General features: G+C 52.5%; 1 protein-coding gene across 1 annotated transcript in view; it reads left to right on the forward strand.

Moving 5' to 3' along the window:
- The first annotated feature begins 518 nt into the window (after positions 1-518).
- The window catches only part of Taf4 (TATA-box binding protein associated factor 4), a 65,670-nt gene continuing 45,453 nt past the window's right edge, over positions 519-20,735 (forward strand). The window contains exon 1 of the mRNA XM_057780760.1: positions 519-1,734. Within this exon, the coding sequence (XP_057636743.1) occupies positions 525-1,734 (1,210 nt within the window). The 5' untranslated portion in view covers positions 519-524. The remainder of the gene's footprint in view (positions 1,735-20,735) is intronic.

The following is a 20,735-nucleotide window of genomic DNA, read 5'->3' on the forward strand; positions in this document are numbered from 1 at the left end:
CCCGCGGCGTCCTCCGCACACCGCTAGCCGCCCAGAAAGCGCCTTCGTGCCAGGACTCCCGCTCTTCGCTGACCGCTCGGGCCTCGGGAGCGCCGCGTCGCCGCCTTCACCGCCCGCCCTGGCCGCAGCCATTTTGGAACAGCGCAGACAAAGGGCGAGCCCCGCCGCCGCGACCCACCGGGCGCTTCGCCGCCGCCCGCTCTTCGGGCCCGGTAGCCAATCCCACCCGCGCCGGAGAAGCCGACCGGCACCCAGCAGCTCGCCTGCTCCCCGGCCTCTGGCGCTCGCAGCCATTGGCCGCGTCTTTTAAGAGCCGGCTGCAGCCAATCAGCGGGCGCAGGGGCGCGGGCGGGGGCGGTGCGTGCCGCCGCGCCTGCGCGGTGCGCCGCCCCTCCCCCGCCCTGCGCGCCGCGCCCCCGCCCGCCCCGCGCACCGCCCCCCGCCCGCCCCGCGCCCCGCTGGAACCTCCTCCTGCCCAGGCGCGCTCGGCCGAGCGGCGGCGGCGGCGGCGGCGAGGAGGAAAGATGGCGGCGGGCTCGGATCTGCTGGACGAGGTCTTCTTCAACAGCGAGGTGGACGAGAAAGTGGTGAGCGATCTGGTGGGCTCGCTCGAGTCGCAGCTGGCGGCCAGCGCGGCCCACCACCACCACCTCGCGCCGCGCACGCCCGAGCTGCGGGCCGCGGCCGCCGGCGCGCTCGGGAACCATGTTGTGAGCGGCAGCCCGGCCGGAGCCGCGGGCGCAGGGCCGGCCGCCTCCGCCGAGGGCGCGCCCGCAGCGGCGCCGGAGCCGCCCCCCGCAGGTAGAGCGCGGCCGGCGGGTGGGGGCCCGCGGCACCCGGGCTCCGGCTCACCGCGCCGCTTGCTTGTCCCCGCAGGGCCCGCGCCGGCGCCCGCCAAGCTGAGGCCGCCGCCCGAGGCCAGCGCGGGGCCCTGCCCGGCCGCCGCCGCCACCGCCGCCGCCGCCGCCGCGGGGCCCGATCCCGCCGCCGCCGTCGCCGCCGCCGCCCCGCCCGCCGGCCCCGGCGCCTCCAAGCCCGGCCCGCCTGGCCCGCCCGGCCCCGGCGCCGCGCAAACTTTGAATGGGAGCGCCGCGCCGCCCACCGCGCCGCACGCCGCACCTGCTGTCAGCCCGGTCAACAACGGGCCCGCGCCGCCGCCCGCCGCCGGCTCTGTCATCCAGGCGGCCCCCGCGCCCGCGCCCGCCGCGCCCTCGCCTCCCGCCGCGCCCGCGCCCGCCGCGCCCCCGCCGCCCGCGCCCCCAGCGCCCGCCGCGCCAGCCCGGCCGCCCGGGCACCCCGCCGCGCCCGCGCCCCCCGTGTCACCCGCCGCAGCCGCCGCCGCGCAGAACGGGGCCGCTCCTGCCCCCGCCGCGGCCTCCGGGGGCGCCGCGGGGCTGGGCCAGCCGGGCGCGGGCGCGCAGGGGGCCAAGGCCGAGGCGCCCAAGCCCGTGCCTGGGACCGGACCGGCGGCGGCGGCGGCGGGGGTCGCGGCCGGGGGCGCGGCGGGTGGCGTGCTGCTCGGGCCCACCATGCCGGGCGCGCTGCCCGGGCCTGCGCCCGGGACCCCCGCGGGGCTGGCAAAGGGCGCGGCCGCGGCGACCCCCAGTCTGCCTCGGACGCCGGCGGCCACCACTGGCGCTATCCGGGCCACGCTGACGCCCACCGTACTGGCCCCGCGCCTGCCGCAGCCGCCGCAGAACCCGACCAACATCCAGAACTTCCAGCTGCCCCCAGGTGAGTGGCAGCGCGCGGCGGGAGGCGAGGGCGGGTGCACCGGGCGGCCCAGGCGTTCCAGGAAGTTCTGGGTTGCATCCTGGGGCCCTGCCCTGGCCAGGCTGGCTTGCGAGGCCGAGGGGCGGCCTCTGCCCAGGTGACCTGCCAGTCTCGAGAGCTTCCCAGTGCTGGAGTGCCCAGAGCCCTCGGGAAACTCTGGTGCCCCGTTTCCTCTGGGGTGCCATGGGCTACCATCGTGTGCCTGAGGGACGCCTCTCTCTTCTTCCTCAGGCGGGGTCAAGAGAGGGCGACCTCCTCCTGGGCAGGCTGATGAAGTCTGGGTGGAAGGCATGGACTTTTCCCTTGCTGCCAGGGAGGTTGACTAGGTAGGAGCAGAGAGTGGGTCAGTGGTCCTCAGTGCCTTAAGGGGCTTTAGGTGCTTTTGTTGTTGCCGCCCCTGGAGGTCAGCAGGACGCTCGGTGCGCAGGGGTCTGCAGATGCAGGTGATCATCGCGCTGTGGGTGCTCAGGCACAGAAACTGTCTTAGCGTTTGCAGGTTGGTCCCGTGGGTTCGATGAGGGACTCCCTGCCAGGCTCGCAGACTGCTTTTGTTTGGGAGTCCTCTGTTGGAGTGTCCCCACTGAACCCTGGTCTGGAGCGAAGCGAGCCCCGAGCGCTCCTCCTGTGTTCATAGTGACATGTGCAGCGGTAGTAGTAGCGCCGCCCGCCGCGGTGGCAGTAGTAGAGAATTAGGAAACATGCTGCCGCTGTGTCCTTGCTGTTTTCTGAAAAGTGCTGTGGATCACTTTGAAAGAGCTGCAGCGTCTTGAGAATCGAGGTTTGCTGTGGAAGTCTGTGAGGATCAGGAAGGCTCATCACAGGCCCCCAGGGATGCGGGACCTCCAAGTGTTTCTGAGGTTGCAGGGGCTCCCATGTTCTGAGGAGGCGCTCTGACAGAGGAACCGGGGCTGCAACTGTCTCTTGCCACACATCTGGGGTTTGCTGCACGGTGTGAATGAAGGTCTTGTTCTTTATGTTCATTCTGACCTCTGGGTGGAAAATATAGCTGACATTTATAGTTTAAGATGCAGTTTATAGTTGTAATATACTATGTGAAATGCCGTAATACTTGGTACCTTTGTATTGGAGTTCTTTCCAGGGGTCCTTCCACAGTGCCTTCCCATGGCTGGGCTGTCCTCATGCTGCCCTTTTACCAGGAAAGCTCGTGTGGTCAGGTGCCCATGACATCCTTCGTGACTGTCTTGGCTCACCCTGGTTCCTTTGCTTTTGAGTACCATATAGTGAAGCCCTTCTCCCTGGGAGAAGGAAGGTGTCATTTGAGAAGGGCATTTGCTGCTGTGTCCATCATAACTGCCTTGGTTTCCTGGTTGGGTTCAGGGTTGATGTGTTTGAGCAGAAGGTAACTCCTTGGGGAAAAATGTAAACATGCCCGTTGTTTGGGCTCCTCTGCACTCTGCATCAGCCCCCATGCTTGTGTTGGGGAGTGGACGGTGCCTATTGACAGCTGGGTGGAAACATCCTGAGCTCTGCTTCAAAGCTGCTGCCTGCTTTCTGGAAAAGAAAAGGCTCATAGCCATCTTCTGCACCCTCTGACTTCTGCTGCTCTCTTGATAAGGAATGCTGATTGATTACCTTAGTTTAAAAACACCCAAAGTGAAGCTAATGTTTGGTGGTTAAAACTACCACCGGTGCTAGAAAGTCAGGTTTTCTTCAAACAGTATAGGGAGCCACAGCTAGAGGATGTAAACATTCTGGTTTAGAACTTTTTCTGAAGTTCCTTCTTCATCGACATCTTTCATAATAAAATATATTCAAAAAAATAAGTGAAAGTAAGTTCTAATAAAACTCCTGTTTAGCCAATAACAGTCTTGGGGGAGGGCAGATTTCAAAGCTACACATAGGTGTCAAGTGGAATAGCATGCCATTGGCAGTTGAATGGAGTGTGAAAGGGGCTGAGTCCCGCCCAGTGCCCTCTTGATAGAGGTCATGCTGGGCAAGGGGAGGGACACAGGTTTCAACCTGAGGTCTCTGAGGTCACGTCTTCACCGGTCAGCAGGAACTTCTAATAAGCATGTTGAACTTGTCCTTACACACTGAGGCCTGACCTTGCTTGTCAGGATAGTTCTGTAAAGGGGCTGGGATGTTACTGCGATTGTGATCTGCTGGTTTGCCGGTGCTAGAGTCTAAGCTTGATCACAGTGAGAGAGGTTTAGAGAGCTCCCATGAATGCTGGTTGAATGCTGGTGCACACCTCAGGAGCCAGTGGAGGCAAGTCAGTGTGATTACAGCTGGAGAAGGAGCAGGTGAGAGGACCTCAGAGTTAGTGTGTGCTGTGGTGGCTTTGGAAGATCTGGGTTGAGGATGCTGTCTTGCAGGCTGCTTTAGCGTTTTTCCTTCGTGTGTTAGAATTTGCTTGCATGTCGCTAAAGCATGGGTTCTTGGTCTAGGAGAGGACATTTCCTTCCATTGGCCGGGATGCTGTGGCTGGCACTGTGACTAGGACGTGTCATTGCTGGTTCCCACGTGTGGTGTGTGGTGGCTGGGTGATGTGCGGAGAAGGGAAGCCTGCTGCTGGCTGAGTGTGCTTGTGCCTCCCTGAGCTGGGGAACTGATTCCCAGACTCCCCAAGGATGGAGAGCTGTCTGGGAGTTACAGTGCTGGGCGTTTGGAAGCCAACTTTGACAGCAGCAGCCTAAAGGGACGTTCTTGGAATTTTAGCTTTTCTTACTTGAGGTCACAGTCACTGTTTGTCTTATGGAGCCTCAGTCTGTCCAACTGTAAAGTGAGGTTGGCTGCTTTGTGAGGAGGATGAGACACAGGCACAGCTGGTCTTTCTTCCTGGGGCTCTGGTCCTTTCCCTGTTTCAAGGATGGTGTTGCTGTTGAAGTAGCAAAGTCTTTGTGAGGTTAGTTTTATTGGAGTGGAAATTCTTATTCAGGGTGGCTAAGAAGTTTGGGTAGGGCTGTCTTGTTCCCAGTGATAATCACAGGTGAACCATGCAGGGGTGGCCACCACCAACTTATCCACATGCTACCTCAGAGGACCTCAGCAGGGGGCTTGATTTAGGTCAAACCTAGTTTGTGGAGGAGCAGGGGGGAAGAGAGGAGGAGGACCATTCTGGTAACCATGAAGGAGAGTGGGGCAGCTGGGCAACACAAAGCCCTCAGACTCCAGTGCCCCTTGCAAGCCTGGGCTCTGTCTTCTGCCTGGTGCTGTTCACTGCTGGCCTCTCATCTTTGGGCAGTGTGGTAATGGGATGGATGATTGACATCTACAGGGGCCTGTGAACACTCTCAGGATGGTGGTCTCTAACTCTTCATGCTGTGTTTAGAAGGCTCTGGGCTTGAGGATAACCCATCTTACCTCTTTGATTTTGGTTCTCATGAGGCAGGGTCTCTTATTATATTACCGGGACTTGTTCTATAATGCATGTTGGCCTTGAACTTGAGTTCCTTCTGTCCCAGCTGCCTGGATGCTACTGTATGCCTCCCTACTTGGCTTATTCTTTTCCAGGTACTTGCGCTGCCACTTTTGGGCAGAGCCCTGTATTCTAGGGCTGCTAGGAAAGGAACCCCTGACCTGGGTAGGTGTGAATGACTCTGCAGGAGGCCAGTTCACTGGGAATGCTGGAGGAGGCTGCCCCTTAAACTTCTTCACAATTGCACCAGAGATGCCATTGGATCAGAGCCATGCCCACCTTAATCTGGGCTGAATGGAGGGCATGGTGGGGTAGTGGGACTTTCAGCACCTTTGAAGTGAAATGGAAGTCGGGGTGCTCTGGGGATGCTCTCGAAGTCTGCCTCGGTGTGAATGTGCTTGCGCTTTCCTCCATTTATGCTATAAATTTGGAAACAGCTTTTATAAATAGCAGGTTATATCTGAGTTGATCAAGTCATAATAGCTGTTTTTGCAGATCTTGAAGCAAAGATGTGAAGCTCAGTAGAAACCGCCTGAGATCTGCAGCAGCTTGTGAAGTTTGGAGAAGCAGCCTCAGCTGGCCTGGCCTGGGAGGGGGCCTTTCCGTAGGAGGTCTGGGTGACCTGAGTGTGTTGTGAGTGCAGTTTGACTAACTCTTTGAGAGCATTGTGCTTGGCAGGGTTGCTCTGTGAGACAGACCAGGCACTACAAGGTTGTGTCTAAGTATTAGGAGTTTTATTTTATGGTAGGGTTGTGAAAGTTTTGGTTTATATATATATTTTAAAATATTTTCACCAAGGACTTAAAGCTTAAGAATCTGTAAGTGATAAGGTTGCCCACAGTTAGGATCCTACCCAGCATCCACCCTGCCTCGCTCTTTTGTTACCCTGCTTGCCCAGGTGACTTGTTGCTGCTGTATGGGGCCACCGAGCCAGATTCAGCCCTGCTGCTTGTTTCATGCTCAAGTTGGTAGGAACCTTGGGCAGGAGGAGCTGCTTGGAGCTCAGACCCATGTGCCTCTCTGAGAGTCTGTGAAGCTATGAAGAACCTTGTCCTTCCTGAAGCTTTAACTGTGTTCTTATTGCGTGTGTGCCGTGGTATCTGTGGGTGCATGCGCTACAGCACATGTGTGAAGAGTAGACTATAATGGATAGAGTCCTGTTTGTCCTTCCCACCAAACTCAGGATTCTGGGCTTGCTTAGCACAGCAAGTGCCTTTCCTCACTGGACCATCTCTAGGACCCCTTCCTCTATCTCTGTGTGTGGTAGGGTGGCTCTGAGGAAGGTTCTTAACTGTTTTCTTTGGCTCCCAGATTTTTGTTTATTTGTTTGTTTTAGAGACAGGGTTTCTCTGTGTAGCTCTGGCTGTCCTGGTACTCACAGGAATTTGCCTCCCTCTGCCTCCTCAGTGCTGGCCAGCAGCCTTTTGAAGGGAGTAGTGCACACACAACCTCCGGGTGGTGGGTGATGTTGATGACCTAGGGTCTTGGAGTCACTGGTTCTGCGGAACTTCTTGTTCTTGTGACAGACTTGATGTCAGGCTTTCGAATGACATTTTAATGAGTCTACTCTGTGGCTCTGAAGAGGTTAATTTGAGGTCTGAGGTCTAAGTTGATGCTGAGTGGATGAGCAGGAGATGAGCAGCCAAAAGAGTTGAGCCTCCCCTTTGAGGACTGCTGCTCAGAGCAGCCACAGGGCAGAGGCTGAGCATCTCTTGATCTGGCTGAGCATTTTGGAGAAGGTGCTGGCAGGGTGAAGGGTCCTTGGTTGGTGGCCTTTTACAGAGAGGTGAAGGAGAGGAGAAAGAGTTTACTTTTCTGCTTTCTGTGTTAAAATACATTGGGGCAGTGGCTCAGGATGTTTTTTCCTCTGTGTATACTTGTTTGTTTGCCTATGTGTGCACAGTATATGCCCTGCCCCTCAACCACCCCCCCCCCAACCTCAACAAGGTTGCTCACTGAATCTAGAGCTTGCTAATTTGGCCAGACTGACTGACCAGCAAAGCTAGCTAAGGGGTCCTCTTTTCTCTGCCCCACCAGCTCTGGAAATGCATCTGGAACAACCGTGCCTGGTTTGTACTGGAGTGCTTTGGATTTCATGTAGGTCTTTGTGTTTGCACAGCAAGCATCTTCCTGACTGAACAATCTCCCCAGCCCCTTTATTTTCCTCATTTGCGTGTGTGTGTGTGTGTGTGCGCGCGCGCGCGCACATGTGCCTATGCATTCTCATACCTTGGTGTAGAGGCCCAAGGTCATACTTGGGAGGCATTTCTCAGGTGCTGACTGGAACTTTGCAAGTAGGATGGATTGGTTGGCCAGCAAACTCTTGGAACACAGTGTTACAAGTGCATGCATAGCTGGCTGCTGTGTGGGTACTTAAGCTGCACTAAGCTCCTCCCACTTGTGCAGCAAATACTTCACCAACTGAGTTATCCCCGGCCCACAGGAGTAGTTTTTGAGAGATTTTGGGTCTTTCACAGGGCAGCCCTGACTTCATGGTTGTCCTGTAATCACAGGTAGGCCTGTGGAGAGGAAGGTGGACAGGGTGAGCCTGCTCAGCTGGACCTTGTGAAATGACAGAATGGGGGCTTACTCAGTAATGCAGCGATTGTCTGAGAGGTGTTTAAAGGAAAGCCCTCCTGGCTGCCTTTTTTTTTTTTTTTTTTTTTTTGGCAGGTTCTCCCCATGTAGCCAAGGCTGTCTCTTGACTTAGCATCCCAAGTGCTGTGGTTATGGTGTGTGTCACCGTATCTGTTTTCTCCCCCTAGTATGATGTCACAGAGTCGTTAGTATTTTCCAGCCTGCCTTTTCTGCTTACAGGTTTGTATTTACTATAGGAAGTTTTGAAAGTAATGGGAAGAAAATGAAGTCTCTTGCCATTGCCCCTTACCTAGACTTGGCTGTTAGGGCTGACCATTTCTGCCTTTTCTTTTGGTATTTCTGATTTTCATAAAGTTAGAGCTACCCCCAACCCTGCTGAGTGTGTGTGGCTAGCCTTGCCTTGCCCGTTTTCTGTGCACCTCAGACTGTGAAGACCCTGTGCTGAGGTCCCCTGCCCACCCTTACTTGGAGATCTTCACATGCACCTGGGCGTCTGATGGGTTGAGCGTCTTCTAGGCCGTGATACAGATTGCAGGGGGCTAGGCCAGTTTATAATTATTGTCCAAGTATAACTTCTTGGGGGTTGGTAACGTCGTATAGGGCCTGTATAGTTTGATGGTATGTCTCTGACTCAGCTGGTATGAGTCTTGTTAGTGTGTATGGTGCTGGGGCAGTCTGGGGATTTTACTTAAGGCTCACTTTGTAGAACTGTACTTAAAAATGCATGCTGGCTGGAGAGTATGCTGAGCTGGGTGCCGAGGGCCTACCTGGAGTCTCACAGCTACAGATCCTGCTCTTCTGGATGGCGCCTGCGTGGGGCCAGGTAGTTGACAGGAATTTCAGAGATATTTCTCACTGTGATGGGTACCTGTGGCTGAGGGGATGCTAGGCAGGGAGGGCCTTCCTGGGAAGCCTAAGTGAAGAGAAGGGTCAGCCATACATATCCTGTCCATGGAAAGACTGGGGGGCAGAGGCAGGGGTGTGGGGTGAGGGGGTAGGAGGTGAGGCTATGTTGATTTGGTCTTAGAATTGAGATTTTTCTCATCTGAAAGCAGCCATCAGGGTTTATGCAGGGCAGTGACAGAATCAAAACCGAGTTTGTGGTCTCTTTTGTGTCTGTGAGCTATGGATTACAAAGGTGCAGGGGGCTGGTCAGAGGGGGGCATGGGTGGACGTTAATGGGGTTTGCTCATGGTCTCAACTCTGGGGATTGGTTAGGAGACCTTAGCGAGCCTGACATGGGAGCCATGGTGGTATGTGCTCTCTGGGTGGAGTGTGCAGGGCTCGGGGTATGGGTTTGATGTGTTATTTCTGGGTAGGAACATTGGGTAGTGAAAATAAAGCAGAAACCCAGCACGGTGGGTGGTAAGCATTTGAGAATTAGAGTATTGGATGACCCTTATGGTCATGGCCGGAAGAGCTGTGGGCTCCTTCCAGGCATGCCCTGAAGTGGAGGCAATGGTCTGCTCCTGGCGGCCGGTGGAGTCCCTGGAGTGACTGGGAGGAAGGCTGCTGGTGAAGAACCACCAACTACGAGGAAAAGACAAAATGTAATCACTGTGCTGGGACCTGCTATACTGTGTGTGGCTCATCCCAGCCAAGCTGCCTCAAGCTTCTATGCTGTGTGCTGTTGTGTAGACTTTCAGTCTGTGGCCTGACTCTGAGCCTTGAAAGTCCCATCATAAGAATCCCCCCCCCCCCCCCCCCCCCGTGAAGGTAGTGGGTATATAGGAAAATGGCCTGCCAGGGACCAGTGGCCGCTGGCTGCAAGGAAACTTGCACTGCAGTGTGTTGGCAGCTCGGGGGACCTGCATGTGACTCACTTAGATGTCTGCTTGTGTGCTTTACACAGCTGTGTGCAAAGAGTGCAAGGAGCGAGCACACTGGAATGTCTGCTTCTGCTGGGGAAAGTGCTCACTGTGCCTGCTTGGTGTAGACTCAAAGTGTTCTGTGACTTTGGCTTCTGCCATTCTGTGAGGGGACTGGTGGTCACGTTTCCACAAGACTTTGATTTGAGCTCCTTGAGTTCTCTTCCACCTTGCAGCTCCTGCTTGCCTGTAGCTGGTGCTGCCTGGCCAATGTCTGTGCATTAGGATGTCATAGCCCTGCTAGCTGGAAGGGCAGCAGGCAGTGGGCAGAGGCTTCCCCTTGTCCTAGGTCTTGTCCCAGAAGTGACACAGCTCTCTTTCTCTTCATTCTAGCTGGGAAAACTTGATAATTGGCTGTTTGTAACTGCAAAGAACGTTGGGGAGTTGAATCTGTGCAATGGAGAGGGAAGGGAGGTTTGAGGGACAAGGAGCAGGTCCTGAGTGGGGTTGAGCCGGCAGAGGAGTGGGGCTGGGAGGAAGAAGAGACTGTCGCTGGGCTGCGGCTGAGAGCAGAGCTCTGTAAGGGCTGGAGTGCAGTCAACCCATAGACTCTCTCTGCAACCCTGCACACACTTTGTCAGGACACTCCAGAGTTTTCTCTGCAGCTTCTGACAAGTGGGTGGAGCCGGTTTTGTGCCACTTTGAATTTGCAGAGGAACTTGGTTCTCAGGGTGTGTGTGAAGCCTTAGGGTGATTCAGGCTCTGGTCCTGTGAGGAACAGTAGGGAGTTTCTCACCTGGATCTCATTACACGGTATGGTCCCAGGCATTCCTTGGCTTCTGACCTCTGATCTCTGTCTCCTGGTGTAGTGGTCTTACCAGGCTTTAAATCGGCTCTAGAACAGGGAGTAATATAACTTTTCCTCCTGTATCCTTTCTGTTGCCACAATGTTTATAAGTCAGGAGGGTCTATGTCTAGAGCCGAAGAGAGAGATGACCATGTCTTTAATTATGGGAATGCTTTGTAGGCCATAGTCCACTCTGTGGGTCCCCAAGGCTAGGTTAAGGTCAGTGCTGTGTCTGTGGGTCCCTGAGGCTAGGTTAGGGTCAGTGCTGTCTCTTTGGGGTCCCTGAGGCTAGGTTAGGGTCGGTGCTGTCTCTGTGGAGTCCCTGAGGCTAGGTTAGGGTCAGTGCTGTCTCTTTGGGGTCCCTGAGGCTAGGTTAGGGTCAGTGCTGTGTCTGTGGGTCCCTGAGGCTAGGTTAGGGTTGGTGCTGTCTCTGTGGGGTCCCTGAGGCTAGGGTAGGATTAGTGCTGTCTCTGTGAGTCCCTGAGGCTAGGTTAGGGTCAGTGCTGTCTCTGTGGGGTCCCCGAGGCTAGGGTTGGGTTGGTGTTGTCTCTGTGAGTCCCTGAGGCTAGGTTAGGGTCAGTGCTGTCTCTGTGGGGTCCCTGAGGCTAGGTTAGGGTCGGTGCTGTCTCTGTGGGGTCTCTGAGGCTAGGTTAGGGTCAGTGCTATCTCTGTGGGTCCCTGAGGCTAGGTTAGGGTAGTGCTGTCTCTGTGGGTCCCTGAGGCTAGGTTAGAGTCAGAGCTGTCTCAGCATCAGGGCCCTGAGAATCATCCTAGCATCCGTCCTGGATCTTGGCATAATTGTTCTTTGACTTTCTTATCCCAGACCTGGTTCCTGGGCTGGGAAGACCACCCTGAAAATAGAGGTTACACCTCTTCTTGTCTACACGTGACCCTGGTAATGTGCATGTGAGTATTGTGGGTTGTGCATCAGTTGTACATGGGACACGTGTAGTACTGGGACATGTATGAACACCATTCTCAGGTGACAGAAATGCACTTGAACCAGGTCTGGTGACACAGTCGCTAATCCCAGCTACTTGGAAGGCTGGTGTGGAAGGATGACGAGTTCAAGGCTGGTCTGGGCTGCAACATCAAGTTCAGGATGAGACCCTGACTGAAAATGCAAAACTAAAAGAGGGCTGGGGCACAGCTGTGTGTCTGCCCAGCGTGTGCAAGTCCTGCTTTCATTCCCTGGCAGTGGGCTGGGAAAGACCAAAAACGTGTCCTGGTGTTGGCAGACAGGGTGGCCCCACTTGTCATGGCTCCGTTTCTGTCAGCAGCATTGTGCCTGTTGACGTAACACTACCAGGGTGATGGGGATGAGGGTCACATCCACTCTGTCATCTTACTGTAGTTCTCTTGAGGAGACCTGGAGCTGGAGCTCTTCTGTGCCTTTTAACAATCTCCTGCTTCTGGTGGCCTGCTTGGTTTTGCCTGTGTTCGTAGCTGCCTCAGGGCCAGCAGGTGATGGTGCAGCAACCAGGCATGGGACAGTGTGTCGTTACAGGCGTCCCAATTGCTCCCCTTGTGTCTCCCTCCCCACTTTGGGACAGCTCTTTAGATGCTCTGAGCATGAGGTATCCTTCCTCTGCCAGGTACCCAGTCCACCGAGGAAGCTCTGAGAGCTCCTGTTGCCTTTAGAGTGAAGGGCAGACTCTGAGCAGCCTGACCCCAGAGGTCAGCTTTGTGCTTGTCAGACAGGATCTTTTCCCATGCTTTCTTCATTGTCACTGGATCTGTCTGTCACTCAGCTAAGAGGCCCAGCTGAGCAGAGTCCCTGTGGGGTACCACCCCCAGATGTGTATTGCTCAAGCAAGCCCACACCTCTGAGATGCCTGTTGGCTCAGTACTGGTCTTGTCCACTGAGCAGAAGCACCCATGTATTTGTACATCCTCAACATCTGGTGTGGGGCCCCATGTGGCTGAGATGTCCCAGGTGTGATTCAGGGGGTCTCTAGGATGTGGTGTGACTTGACTGGTATAATTAGCATGAGAAGCCATCCAGGGAATGACATATATGCTGTTGGATCTCAAATGTGTAGATCTACGTTGCTTACAGTCACTGTTAACTTGGCTGACTAGCTTTCGTTTATATCATTCCATGCTTGAATCAGGACCTGCATGCTATCCTGTAGGAGAGCCATAACTGAGCCAGCACACCAGGTGACTGACTATACATTACATTTCTTAGGCTGGCCTGTGGTAGTGTCCCTCAGCCTCCCCTTCCCTTCTGGACATGCTAACTGCCTCTCCAGTACATTCCTAGGCATGGGTACTTCATTTTAGGTTGATATTGTAGAGTTCTCTGTTTCCATGGCTGTGTGATGTCTCCTGTATGTTGACAGTTTCTTCTGCCATAGTCATTTGTATTCTTGTCTGCGTTGAGTACTCTACCCGCCTCACAGGACCTTGCTGTGTGATGCTATGTAGCGTAGTGGCGGCCTTGTAGCCTTGGGTATTGTCAGATTGTCTTTTGTGTGTCCAGTGGTTGCTGTCCAGCAGTGAAGGTGGCCCTCTGAGAACAGGCTGTTTATTTACTGCCTGTGAATCTGGGAATGCAGGTTCTGAGTATCCAGCAGATACCAGGCGAGTCAGTTCAGGGGCAGGGGTTTCCAAAAGATGGTTGTGTTTTTTTTTTTTTTTTTTTTTTTGTGTGTGTGTGTGTGTCAAGACAGGGTTTTTCTAGCTGTCCTAGAACTCTCTTTGTAGACCAGACTGGTCTCAAACACACAGAAATCCCAAGTGCTGAGGTTAAAGGTGTGTGCCACCAATGCCCAGTGGTCCCACATTTCTAATGTGTGATTTCTGAGGTGATTTGGTGTGGAGTGGGGAGCCAGCCGGACTCCTCATGGGGTACCGAGGACTGAAGGACTGTCCTTGTGGCTGTGGTGATCACTAAGTGTGTATACAGGGAGACTTAGCCAGATAGTGATAGGACCAGGGCAGTCAGGTGTTTGGCGTAGCCACTGGTACAGTTTTGGAGGTTGCTGGTGGGCAGTCCGACTTGTCTGCTTGTAGATGTGCTTCTCAACACAGCAGAACTTCTGGGATGCTGCTGTGCCCCTGGCTACCAAGATCTGGGCCACCATCTTGTGGCTTTGTGGGGCTAGTGTCTGCGTCTGCTTCCAGGCCAGTAGCTGCAAGAGTTCTTAGCAGGAGTATTCTTGAGCAAGTGGGCTGACAGCCGTAGGCTGGGCAGTGAGTGTGAAAGGAGGGTCAGAGATTAGCTGAGCTGGATGCCTGCCAGCTGGGGCCTCATGGACACACAGCCAGGGCCCTCAAAGAGCCCAGGAAAAGACCTCTTACTAGGTCAGCCGTCGGGCTTCCTCCTGCACCTGCTCTCTGTGGAGGATGTGAGGATGCTGTGTGTCTGTGTGTGTTCTCGCTTGCTCACTGTCCTTTCTGGCATTGGCTGTGTGTGTTCTCGCTTGCTCACTCTCCTTTCTGGCATTGTCTCTATGGCAGTTCTTCCTTTTTGAGACTCTTCTCCATGGCTCCAGAGAAGTTTCTTATTCTCAGATGTCTGTTACTCCCTTGTTCTGGTGCTTTCTCCTCCGGCCCAAGTCATCTAGCTGAGGTCCTCCCAACCTGAGTTCTTCCCTTGTTTCTTCCTTGCTTGGGTCCTCTTCATTCCCCTAGGTGCTCCTTCCTACTTCCTCCCCACTTCCTCTCTTGGGTCGTTCCTTCAGGGTTCCCCCTCCTGTACTAGCACTGGGAAGAACTGCAGAATTGCCTGCTAGGTATACAAGAGGCAGGACCAAGACAGGGGACTGAGAAGTTCAGGTTAGCAGTAAGAAGACTCTGTGGGACCTGTGAGATGGTCTAGGTCACCGGCACTGGAGTACAAGGTAGAGAGATGAGGTCCTCAAGGAGGACCACGGACAGCTCACAGAGATTTGCTCTGATTGTTGTGCACTGCAGCCAAGTGAGCAAGTGTGTGGTTTCCTTTTGAAGTTACTTTGTGCTTGTGACCACACTCAAGGTGCACCCCAGTCTTCATGTGACATAGGGCCTCATCTGTATCTTCTCAGTGCATAAATTGTGCTTAGTGAAGTGGTTGTGGGCAGACGGGCGAGTGGCTGACTAAGCAAGATGGGGCCCACTTTTGGTGATGTGGAGGTCGATGGCCATAGCCTTCAGATTCAATGGTGTGATGTTGGACTGTGGCTAAAAATTGGGCCTGGCTGGGGTTTTATACTCAGTTCTGACATTACAGAGGACAGAGGAGGAGCTAGTGGCCTTGCTGGTGGGGGCAGAGAAGGCCCAGGTAGCTGTCACTGCCCACAAGGCAGGCACTCAGATTCATCTCTCAGGTAGTTGCTGGCAGTCACAGTTGGCTTAGAGACTCTGAGAGTGGTGGTGGATATGGAAGACGGGTGTATGGGACATTGTGCATGGAGACACCATAGTAAAAAATAGGAGTATTTGGATGGTGCTGGCTGACAGCTGAGGGGTGTGGAGCCAGGATTGGTACCACAATAAACCTGAAAACTGATTCAGGAGAGAGGTGTCCTTAAATGGGATGTGTCTTCCACATAAAGACCTTGGGAGATGGTGTTCTAGAGCAGGTTTCACAAGAGTAGATGAGCTTCTCTGGGAGAAGCAGGGTCTTGTGGGAAGTGGCCAGGTTCAGGGCTAGTGCTGGAGGGGCCTGTTGGTGGCACTTCAATGGGTTTGTCTTACAGGGCTCCAAGGGGCTCAGTTTCACAGGCAAGGGCCTGTCCAAGCTCTCATAGCCATATGAGAATGGTTTCTAGGACACTGACAAGCACATCTAGGGTACGTGAGCCACTTGAGCTGTACACGAGCCTAAGGGTTTTAAAGTAGTTTTTGTGCCACATCAGAATCGTTGTGTTGGTGCTCAGGCAAGCAGGTGCTCTATCTAGGTAAGGAAGTACAGCAGAGGAGGTTGGCTCAACTCTGTGCCCCTTGGGCGCTCCAGGTTACTTTCATCATCGATTGCTAGCAGACTAGGTTTGCGGTTGGAAAGGAACCCCTCTCAAGGTGGTGACAGGCACTTTGTGTGTTGGTTAGGGCAGTGAACCTGGGAGGAAGAGTGGCCTGAAGCAACCATTGATGAGAGACTCCCCTGGAACATAATCTCCAGTGGAGCCCCTCTGTCTGTCCTCTGAGGAATTCCATGTACTTAGAAAATTGGTTGTTGATTTCTGTGACTGTGCCATTTTAGTGTAGCTGAAACTTGATACTGAACATGTGGAAACCAGGATGGCCTTTGTCGTGGCAGAGCCTGGTTGTTCCAAGTGGACTGAAGCACCTCGGGTTTGTGGCTGGAGCTCTGAGTTGGTGAGGGGGGAGGGGCTGCCTGTCATTGTCTTGTGTAGGTGTCCTTTCTGCTTAGAGCCACCTCTGTTGTGTGGGACACCTGAGTGTGATCTTTGTTCTTAGCGTGTAGGAGGAAGTACACTCTAAGCTCACCTCTGGGGTGAGCTGGCCTTCTCCCTCCTAATGCCTGGAAGGGACCTAGTTGACATTCCCAGAGGAGGAGGTTTCCAGAAGGATGCAGTGCAGTACAGGGGGCGCTGTGGGCCTCAGGGGCATGTGAAGACGGTCTGGGCTGAGAAATGGCCTTAGGACAAAGTAATATCAGAAACAGGAAGGATCAGTAAGTTTGACTTCAAAATTAAAAGAAAGCAAGGTAGGTGCAGAGTTTAGAACGCTTTACAAAGACTTCTGTAGTTTGGTGTGCAGCGACAAGCAGCTCTTAAACAAAAGTCCAGTGTGTGAAGAGACATTTTCATCACCCCGTCTAACTACCCCAGTGGGACAAGAGACTGTCCGCATGCGTAGCAGCCATCCCATGTCCTCCTGTGCAGTCAGAGATGAGGAGGATAAAGGTGTTCACCATGTACTACAGTTGATGTGCAGCTCCTGTGGGGATGAGTGGGACCAGTGCTTACTCCCCAAACCCATCAGTCCTCTTCTGTGCACTCACGTGGGGGCCAGTGGACCTGTACTGAGCAGCACCAGGACTGGGTTCTGACAAATGCAGCTGCATGAGTGGCCTAAAAGTGTTCTGCAAGATAAAGCAGCCATTGCATTATGTAGTTCTATTGGTGTGGGATTCTAGAAAAAGCTGAACCAGGTACTAGTGATATAGCTCAGTGGTAGCTTCTTGGTTGGCATGTGCGAGCTCTGGGTTCAGTTCCTAACACTGTGAACCCCGTCCCCCAAACAAAATAAAATCTAAAGTAAACTGTAATGTAGTGGATGCCTAGAGCAGGGAGGTTGCAGTGTATGGAAATGTCTACATAGCTGCACATGCTTTCCTAGATCATCAGATTGTGCCCTTAAGATGGTGAGTTTTATTTTTGTGAGCTGTATTTCAGTGATAATGCAGGAAAGTTCATGGTGCCGTCTTTTCCTCCTTGGTGTTGCGTACTATTGCAGGATCAGTAAAGGTGTTTGCATCAGGAACTGTGTTTGGGGATCTTATATATTTGGGTAGAGTCTCAGCAGCTTGCTGCCTCTGAAAGCAGTTGAGAGCCTCATACATTGCTGTGGGGCTGATTCTTTCTGTGGATTTGTTCCTGTTTTTACAAGGACAGTGTTGGGTGGTATGAAGAGTTGAAGGAGTCTGTCCTGTTGTGAGTTACAGGGGTCCGCAGGTTTCCATCTCTGCTTCACGAACGGAAGTCTTTGTCTTTCACACCCAGGTTTGATTTCTCCTCAGGCTCCCTGGTTCCAGTAGTAGCTGTTACGTGATTTCTACATACCTCACATTTGCAAACAATGATAACACACGTGTAGATGTATGTGCGTGCGTGTGTGTGTGTGTGTGCGCGTGCACACAAGTGGTCTGCGGAGGAGTCTAGAGTTTGAAGTGTTGGTCTCTAGGATGCTGCAGCACCTAGGTGTAGTAGTGATGGGGCAGGGACATGCAGATCAGTTGCACACAATCCAGAATTGCCTGTTTAAGTTTTAGACATGCAGCCTCTGCCGCAAGTACTTTTGAATTTTACCCATCCTCTTGTACATGGGAAGCCCTGGGTCTAATATGGTCAGTGTTTACTTACCTGGCTTACCATCAAACACATGTGAAGCTCTGAAGTTCTAACAACAGAGCCAGAGTAGGTGAGCCTTCTTTGTAGGTCTTGAGGATACTTATCAGGTCACCTGTCTTCTGCATGCTGTATCTAGTCTGATGCACTAGTGTTTGTTAGCCTATCAGGTAACTTGTCTTCTGCATACTGATGCACCAGTGTTAGCCTGATTTGGTTTGACTTGACTTCCATTTTAATTACTATTTGTTGTTTGTTTTCATTTTATGTATTAAATTTGTAAAACACATGGGTCAGAAGGGAGTTTCTTAGTAGCACTTTGATTTCTGACCCCCTGTCCCTTTTTTGTTCCCCAGGGTACGTGTTTATTTTTATTTTTGGTAGTCTCTAAGCCATTCCTTAATGTTTTTTTGTAAAAGCGAGTGTGTGTGTGTGTGTGTGTGTATGTCTGCGTGCACAATGCACACAAACATTATGCAGACACGCAAGCATTTACTCTGTTTTTAGTTTTAATTTGGGAGGGGATCCTGCTCTGTCGCTCAGGCTGCTTTGAGCTCTCCACTGGCTTGAAGCAGGTGGTGGAATTGCAGGTGTGCCCCTTGGTGCCTGGTGCTGTGTTCTTTCTCTGTCTTCTTGGTACCAAATAAACTCACTTATATCTTACTGTTTTTCTTAACAAATACAGCTTAGAGATCATTGTTGGTGACATTATCTTCTTAGGATTTACTTATTTTTGTTCTGTGTGTATGCATGTTTTGTCTTCATGTATGACTGTGGACTGCATGTGTCCTGGGATGCCAGAAGAGGGCCTTGGATTCCCCAGAAGTGGAGTTACCCTAGAACCTGTGTCTTCTGGAAGGGCAGCCAGTACTTTTATTTTAACTGTTGAGCCATCTTCCTAGCCCTGACATTTTTTCTTTTAATTGAAGTACTTTAAATTTATATCTAATACACTCAGAGAAGAAATTGCTTTCAGTAGTGATATCTTTCTGCATAATTCAGGCTCTAAAACTTAAGACATAATTTCAGAAGGAAATAGTTGAAAAACATTACACTTTCCTCTGTAAAACGCATGTAGTAAGTCAGTTAGTTCTGCCTGGGTGAATTTGAGAGTGGGTGTGATGAGCTTCCAGGCAGCATGGTGGTCTTTCTTTGTGGCAGAAGTCTAGGTGATGGCAGTCTGTCCCTTCTGTCTTCCTATTCAGTCACCATGCTGGTTAGTTTTTAGATTGTCAGTTTAGCACTGGGTAGAGTAACTTGGGAAGAGGGAACCCAGCTCAAGAGTTGTTTTCATCAGGTTGGCATGTGGTTAATGATTGATATGGGAGAGCCCAACCCACTGTAGGCATTGCTACCTGGGGTGGGTAGGTCATGGTTATGTTAAAAAGCAGGCTGACCAGGCAAGGAGAACAAGCTAGTAGTAAGCATTGTTTTTCCATGGTCTCTGCTGCAGATCCTGTCTCAGCTTCCTGCTTTGAGTTTTTGCCCTGACTTCCCTCAGTGATGGCGTGTAACCTGGTATATGTAAGCTAGATAAGTCCTTTCTTCTTTTAAGTTGGCTTTTGTCATTGTTTTATTACAACAACAGAAGCCAAACTAGGATAGTCGCTGGGTTTGTGGGCAGGTGACACAGTACCTGGAGGTTTGAGGGGTGTGTGTAAGGTCTTGCTTTGTAGCCCAAGCAGGTCTTCAGACTCAGTTTCCTTAGTGCTAGGCCTGTAGATGTGTGATACCACACCAGTTAGGTACCTTTTAAATATCACTTTGTTGAAGGAGCTGTGGGCTGTGTTCCTGCCGCCCCAGCTCCTGGTCGCCTGGCTAGCTTATGCCCCGAAATAACAACACACAAACTGTATTCTTTTAAACACTGCTTGGCCCATTATATCTAGCCTCTTCTCGGCTAATTCTCATATCCCGATCCATCTCTAATAATCTGTGTAGCACCAGTCTTACCAGGAAAGATTCAGCATGTCTGACCTGGCGGCTTGCTTCATCGCGTCTAGCTCTGAGAGGAGCTGCCCTGCATCTGAGCTAACTTCCTCTTCCTCCCAGCATTCTATTCTGTTTACTCCACCCACCTAAAGGCTGGCCAATCAAATGGGCCAAGGCAGTTTCTTTATTAGCCAATGACCTTCCTCCATCATCACTTATTTTGAGACAGAGTCATACCTGCCTCAGAGACATACCTGCCTCTTCCTTCTAAGTCCTGGGGTTAAAAGGCATGGACTACCATGCCCAGCCTGGCTGCCCCACTTTTCTTTCTTTTTTCTTTTCTTTTTCTTTTTTTGTTGATGCTGGTGATAGAACCTAAGGCCATGTGTGTGTGCTAGGTAAGTGTTTTATCATTGAGCTGTGTCCCCAGGCTGAGGTTCTCCTTTAAGTACAGGCGTGTATACATAACATTTTTTTTTTGAGGGTCGTACTTTCCACATATTATACCCTCATTTCAGACATATAGTTCATTTTGAGAAACAAGTGTCTGTGTAACCACTGACCAGTCAAGACACAAAGTTCCTTGCAGTCCACGGCCCTTCCACTGCCCATCCTCACATTCTAGACCTTAGCTGCCATCATTAGTACGGACCAGCTTGCCATCTCAAGCTGAACGGGCAACCCTACAGAATGAGTGAGCTTGTGTCCGCTCTCTTCACTCCCTGTGTTTTCTTGTTGGTAGCTTGTTGTTGTGTGTGCTGAGTAGCTATCCATGTGGAGACGTGTGCTGTCTGTCCATTCGGCAGTGGGATGGCTTTGGGGTCGCTTCTAACATTTGGCTGTTCTGAACTAAGCTTCTAGAAACATCTGTGTCTGAAGCTTGTGTGGCTGTTCTTTCCTCTAGAGTAATACTGGGGGTAGACCAGCAAGTTCTGTGGAATTTCTGATCCATCTCCGTGTGCAGGACATCATCTGTGTGTCTGAGTTCATAACTCTACATCCTCAACGGCTTTCTAACTCTTCTGTTCCCATGGTGGAGAAGCCGCTCATGGTCTCAATGCTCTTTTTTTTTTCTTTTCAAATAAGGCATAGTGGTATTCAGGGACACCATTTTTAGTGTATGATTCTCTGAGTTGTAATGAACTCAGTCACATCACCACAATCAAGGTAAGGAAGTGACTGTGGCCTTAGGTGATCTTACTGCTGTGCTGGGCAATTTCTCCCCAGCGTCCCCTGGCTGCCTTAGAGACTGTGTTGGCCTTTCTGGTCCACACAGGAGTGGAGTGGCTGCATAGCATCTGTCTTCCACTCTTGATAAGAACTTGAGTATTCCCTAGTTGGTGTGACGCAATAGTTGGTCCCTTATGTTAGTGAGTATG

The sequence above is a fragment of the Chionomys nivalis genome, chromosome 9 (genome assembly GCF_950005125.1).
Source record: "Chionomys nivalis chromosome 9, mChiNiv1.1, whole genome shotgun sequence".
NCBI lineage: Eukaryota > Metazoa > Chordata > Mammalia > Rodentia > Cricetidae > Chionomys > Chionomys nivalis.